Source organism: Penaeus monodon, chromosome 14 (genome assembly GCF_015228065.2).
Source record: "Penaeus monodon isolate SGIC_2016 chromosome 14, NSTDA_Pmon_1, whole genome shotgun sequence".
Lineage (NCBI taxonomy): Eukaryota > Metazoa > Arthropoda > Malacostraca > Decapoda > Penaeidae > Penaeus > Penaeus monodon.
The window spans coordinates 38,249,247-38,256,456 of record NC_051399.1 but is presented as its reverse complement, the minus strand read 5'-3'; the positions used below and the strand labels follow the sequence as shown (position 1 = coordinate 38,256,456).

Sequence of the window (7,210 nt, the reverse complement as noted above, 5' to 3'; positions counted from 1 at the left end):
TAATTAATAATATATATTATAGAATTATATATAATATTAAATATATTTTATATGATATAATATAATTAAAATTTTAAATTTTTATATTATTATAATATAATTAATTATTAATAATATAATTTTTATATTATTAAAATAATATATTATATATTTTAATTTTTATATTATATATATATTATATATATTATATATAAATATGTATGTATAATTAGTATAGATTTTATTATATGCATGTCCCTTATGTTTCTAAAGCATGTATATATGCATCTTTTTGACTAATCATTGTGGCTTCCATAGGGATTCAGCAAGTACTTGGGAAAAGGTGAATCCAGAATCCAAGACAAAGGGGGTTGTAATTGGACATGACAGCCGCCACAATAGCCACAGGTTAGACTTACCAGCAGAAATATTTGTATTGAGGCATGAAAAGAAAGTAAAATATTTTTTTTTTTATATATTATTATAAAATATATTTAATTTTAATATATATATATATATATATAATATAATATATATAATAATATATTATTATAAAAATATATAAACATTTTATAACATATAATTAATATTAGATATTTAATAAAAATGTATTAAATTATATATACATTTTATGTTAAATATATAAATTAATAAAATTATATATAATAACCATAATTATATAAAATATTTTAACTATATATATATATATTATATATTATATATTAAATATTTTTAACATAAGTATATAATTAAACATATATTTATACATTAAAATTTTACATAATAAAATATATATAAAATTATAAATAAATATATAAATATATTACAAATTAATTATATTTAAATATTATTATTATATTGTAAAAAATATTATATAATATTATAACAATTACATATATATGTATAATTTATACCCCCACAATACATTTCACACACACACAAAACCCACATATAAATATATATTTATATAAAATATTATATATATATATAATTTTATATAAAATATATTATATATATATATATATATATATTTATATATACCACACCACCAAAACACCCCAACAACATACATTTATTACATATATATGCACACACGCACACGCACAAACGTACAAATACACGCACATATGCACAAATACACACACAAATGCAAACACAAACACACTAATATTTGTATGAATAAATATATGTCAGTAAGTTGTTAGAGATTATCACCTTATGAACTCTGAATGTCATTAATTGATCAAATGAGAATTATTATAAATCTTATTAGAAAATATTTTATGAAATGGAAGAAAATTCCTGACAAAGACTAATTTATGCCATCTCCCGACAATGTATATAGGAAGTTGAAATGTTATTCTAGAGTCAAAACTATATTTACAGGTTTGCCAGACTAGCAGCAGCAGCTTTTTTTTTTGAATAAATGGTATTTTTCCAGTCTACCTTCTTGGCAAAATTGTACCAACACCTTTTGTGCCATTCACTGTCCTACAGTATGGAGCAGCTGCTGGTGTAATGGTCACAGCATCTCACAATCCAAAGGATGATAATGGTTATAAAGTTTACTGGGAAAATGGGGCTCAGGTGGAGTTTTTTTTAATTTTTGTTACTTCAATGTTGGATCAATAAACCAAAAAAAACATTTTTTTGCGACAAGTTGCAAGGCTTTCCAAAAATATTATTTCATATCCTTCATAAGGACATCTTAATTGCATCAACATAACTTTGCATTAGATGTATTATCTTAAGCCCTTAAAGTTGGTAATTTAAAGCTGAAAAATATAGAAAAATTGTTAATTTATGCAAAAAGGGGGCAATTTTGCAGATATATAGTGGGGAAAAAATTTTTTTAGGAAAAAAAAAAAAAAAAAAGGCCCCCCTTGGCCCCCCAGCCCCTTTACACTTTTAAAAAACCCTTTTGGATCTTTGGGGGGGCCCCCACTGGGTCCCCCAAAAAAGCCCCCAAAAAACCCAGGCATTTAAAGGGGAACTTTTTTTTTTTTTTTTGGGTGTATCCCTGCAATCCCCAAATTGAATTTTTTTTGTGGGGAGGGGGCGGGTTTTTTTTTTGCCTCCCCCTTTTTGCAATGTTTTTTATTATCCTTTTTTTTTTTTTTTCATTTTAAAAATGTTTGTTTTTTTTTTTTGCTAAAACCCCCTAACTTTTTTTTTTTTTTCCATCCAAAATAATGCAAAGCCCCCTTTCCTAAATTTCCCCAACCCCAAATCCCCCCTTCTTTTCAAGAGCTTTTTTTTTCCCCGTGGGAAAAATTTTTTTTTTTTTTGTCCCACCCCACTTTCGATGGGAAGTTTTTTTCATGAGGGGAAAAAAAAATTTTCCCCCTTTCACCCAGGGCCCCCAAAAAACTTTTGCTGACAAAATATGGGGTGCCCCCCCCCCCCTTTTGGGCCCTCGATTCCCACGGGAATTAAAACAAAAACAAGACAAAAAAAAAGTTAAAAATTTTTTTTCTTTGATGGTTTTTTTTTTCAAAAATTTTTCAAAAAATTTTCATGTTTTTTTTTTGTTGAGGGTTTTTTTTTTTTTTAAAAAAAAACAGAAAAACTTTTAACAGAATGTCCCCTTTTAAAAAAATACATCCTTTTTTAAAAAACCCCCTTCATACTACAGACGCACTTAGATTTTTAAACCCAAACGGGGGGGGGACGGGGCAAGGAAAAAGATAAGCCATACTTTTTTGTAATAAAAAGTTTTTTTAATTTCCCCCCTTTGGGCCCCCCCCGTTTTAAAAAAGATGAAAATCCCTAAAAAAGGTTTTCGTAAAAAACCAAAAAAAAGGGGTTCAAAATTTTATTGTTACCAATCTCAAACCCTTTTTTTTTTTTTCCCTTTTTTTCCCCCGATTTTTTTTTTTTTTTTTAAAAAACTTATTTTTTTATTATGCCCTTTAAAATTTTTCCCCTTTTTTAATGTTTTTTGGAATGGGGGGAAAAACAGGCCACGTCCCCCCAAATAAAAGGGGCCTTTCTGATAGATTTTTTCCCTTGGGGAAATTGACCAAAAAGTGGGGAAACCAATTTTGTTAGGTTAACCAAAAAAAAATTTCCCCAAAAAAAAAAACCAGGGGGGGGCAGTAAATAAATCCTTTTTAAATCATTTGGGTTAATAAAAGAATCCCTTTTTCCCGGTTGACCAAAAAATATAAATCCGGTATTTAAAAAAAAAAAAAAAAAAAAATTTTTTTTTTTAAAAATTTTTCTTTTTAAATTTTTTTTTTTTCCCCAAGGTGAAAAAAGGCACTGCTTTTTTCCTATATCACTATTTTTTTTTAATTACTTTTTTAACTTTAAAAAAAAAAACTTTTTAGGGAAAAAGATTTTTTTTACATATTTTTTTTTTTTTTCCCATTTTTAATGTTTTTTTTTTTTAAGTTTAAAAACAAGTAAAATAAAAAAAAAAAAAAAAAATTAATTTTTTTTGAAAAAAAATTTTAAAAAAAAGGGCCTTTTTTTGGGAGCTTTTTTTTTTACCTGGGTAAAAAAAAATGTTTTGGATCGTGGTTTTTTTTTTTTTCCCATTTTCAAAAAATTTTTTTGATATTTTAAAAAAAAATCATTAATTTCAAAAATATTTTCCCTTGCCCCCCAAAAAAAACCCCAAAAAAGTGGCCCTGAAAAATCCCCCCAATTTTTTTTTCATATTCTATGATATTGCACTATTTTTCCTTTTTTTTGGGGTTTTTTTATTTTTTTTTTTTTTTTCCCGGGATCCATTTCCCCCTCAGAAATCAGGAAAAAAAAAAAAAACCCCTTTAAAAAAAAACCTGAGCCCTTTTGGGAAAAAGCCTGGGAAAAGTTTGAGAAAGCCTTGGTTTTATTTCCCCCCAACCCTTTTTTACCCCTGGGGGGGACCCTCTCCCCAAAAAATTAATTTTTTTTCCCCCAATTGGGGTCTTTTATGCTGGAATAAAAAAAAAAAAACCAAAGTTTTTTCACCGCTGACCTTTCCCCCAAATGAACCCCATGCCCCTTGGGGGTTTTTTACATGGGGGGCTAAAATGGGGAAGGGTTTTTTTAAAAAGGGGGTGGGATTTTCAAAATAAGAGAAAAAATTTTTTTTTTTTTTTTGTTTTTTTTTTTTTTTTATGTTTTTGAGGAACTGATTAGGGCAAAAATAAAAAAAAAAAACCCCCCTTTTTTTAAAAAAAAAGCAGGTTTTTTGGGGGGTTTTTAATTGTAAGGGAAGTTTTTGGGGGAAAAAAAAAGGGGGAAATATTACAGGAAAGGGGTATTTTTTTGGGGCCCATTTTTTTTTGATTTTTTAATTTTTTTTTTTTTATTTTTTTTTTGCCCTTTGAATTTTTTATTTTTTTCCATTATCATTCCCAAAAAAAAAACCCAGTAAAATTAAAAATTTACTTTAATTTTCTTGATTTTTCATTTTTCAGTAAAAAAAGGTGGGGAGAGTTAGATTTCCAAAAACTTTTTGAAAAAAAAAAAATGCCCATCCCCTTTTTTTTAAAAATTTAAAAATTTTAACCTGCCCCAAAAATGGGGCCAAAAAAAGGGAGTTTTTAAAAAAAGTTAAAAAAGTAATAAATTTTTTTTTTTCGCCCTTTTTTTTTTCCCCCCTTTAAGGGGAAAAGGAATACCAGAAAAACCAAAAAAAACCCTTTCCCCCCAATTTTTTTTTAAAAACCCCGAGGGGGGGCCCAAAGGGGCTCTTTGGGGCCCCCCTCATTTTTTAAGACTGCCCCCAATGAAAAAAAAGGAAAACATCTTTGGGGCCCCCCTTCCCAGCTAATGTCCCGATGCCCAAACAAAAATTGGCTTTGGCAAAAGGTTGCCTAGGTTTGTTTTTTTTTTTTAAAAAAAAGAAAGACAAAAACAAATACCCCAAAAAAACCCTACATACAACATTACACCAACATACAATACATACATCATACATACAAAAACAACACCCACCAACACCACCCCCACCCACCCCCCACCCAACACAAAAACACACACAACCCCAAAACACCCCCACAACAACAACCACCACACACACAACAACCACCATTATAATATTATTAAATTATATTATAAAATTTTTTTATATATATATTATATAATTTATTAATATAATTTAAATAAAATAGAAAGATATAGAATTTTTAATAAAAAAAACATTTATATGGGGTTAACCAACATTATATAGATTATACACAACATAAATACATATTTTAAAAAAAACATAATAAAAACTTTCCACCCCCAATAATATTTTAAATTTTAAAAAATATATAATATACAATTTTAAAAACAAATTTTAAAATTATACATATCCATATATAACTATCACATATACATATTTCATAATACATTTTTAAAACATACACATACACATACACACATACACATAACCATTACCAATTAACATTATACATATAAAATAATTATACAATATTAAAAAATACAATACATAAACATATTACCATATTTCATATACATTATAGATATATAATATAATAATATATTATAATATTATATTATATAATATATAAATATATATAAATATATATATATATATTATATTATATATATATACTATATATATATATATATTCAATCATATAATCTATGCCATATAATATATACATAATATAATCCATAATATATAATATATTATATAATTCCATGTTTTTTTAATATATACATATATATACATATAATAATATATATATATGTTGTTGTGTGGTGTGTGGGTGGTGTGTTGTTTGTGTACATGCCCTACCCCATTTATTCCCCCACTTTACTCTTTTCAATACCATACTACCTTATAATGCTGTACCACCATTGAAATCTAACACATTTTATTGTAATAATAAACCCATTTATACCCCTTTTGCCACAGTACTTTACCATATTATTATATGGCCTTTGATGTCTAGCACATTTATTAGTTTAAACCATTAACCAACCTGTTGCATAGGTCATACTTACATTTTATAAACATCAATTAAACAAATACAAAATTTTTGGGTGAAAAAAATTCCACCCCACTTAAAAATAGAATAAATTATATGAAGAAAAAAAAAAAAAAAAGGGGGAAAATTCCTTAAAGGTAATGAAAAAGGGGTTTTTCGGGGAAAAGTTTGGGGTTGGGGAGGTTGGGTTGGGGCTGTTTTTTTGTAAAACCCTCCTTTTTTCTTTTTTTTTTCCATTAAGGGTTTGTTGGCCTTCCATTGTTTTTTCAAAAAAGTTTTTTTTTTTGAAACATTAGAAGGGAACCTTTTGTGGGTGGGACTTGTTGCTTTTTTCTTTTTTTTTGCTCCTTTTCCTTTTTTTCTAATTTTTTGTCCGTTTTGTTCATAAAAATTTTCTTTAAATATTGGCCTGTTTGTCGTTTTTCCCCTTCCTTTTTCTTTTTTTTTTTTGTTCTTTTTTGTTCCTTTCTCCTTTTTGTTTCTGTTTTTTCTCTCTTTGGTTTTTTTATTTTTCTTTTTTATTTATATATATTATTATTATAATATATATAAAATATATAATATTAAAATATTTATATTATATATATTAAATTAATATTATTATAATTATGGAATATTATTATAATGTAATGTATGTATGATGTATATGTATATATGTATTATGTTATGGTTTTGTATGTATATATGTAATATTATTTTTATGTTATATTTTTATTTATATTTTAAATGTAAATTAAAGGTATTTGTATGTATTGTATGTATAAGTATGTATTATTTAAATTTATGTATTAATGTTATTATGTTAAAAAGTTATTAAAGTATTATTTATATATTTATTATATTATATTTTATATATTATATATATATTATTTATTATTTTATTATATTATTAGTTAAAAGGAAGACTAATTAAAATAAAAAAATTTGTTTTTATTTTTATATTAAAAAATGCATGGGAAACAAAAAAATAATTGGATGGAGCATAATTTAAAATTTGATTTTTCTTGCTATATTTGGAAAACTAATTATATGCAAACTGGGAAAAAAAAAGGAGGAAATTGCCAACTGTTTTGAAATTTTTAAATTGTTTAATAGTTGCCTCGCCAATTGCCATTATCTGGCAAACTTAGGTTTTTTTTTTTTTATTTTAAAGGTTACAAATTTGTAGTTTTCCCAACTTTTGGGAAAAGATTTTATAGGTGGAAAAGTTTTTCCCAACCCTTTTTTCATTATGGAAAATATTTTTTCATTGTTTTAATTAAGCTAATTTCTTCCATTTTTATTTTTTTATTAAT

At 25.6% G+C, this 7,210-nt stretch overlaps 1 protein-coding gene across 1 annotated transcript in view; it reads left to right on the top strand.

Moving 5' to 3' along the window:
* Positions 1-1,420: 1,420 nt before the first annotated feature.
* The window catches only part of LOC119581108 (phosphoglucomutase-2-like), a gene marked incomplete at both ends in the record, with an annotated part of 10,668 nt that continues 4,878 nt past the window's right edge, over positions 1,421-7,210 (top strand). Inside the window, 1 exon segment of the mRNA XM_037929443.1 lies at positions 1,421-1,566. Within this exon segment, the coding sequence (XP_037785371.1) occupies positions 1,421-1,566 (146 nt within the window).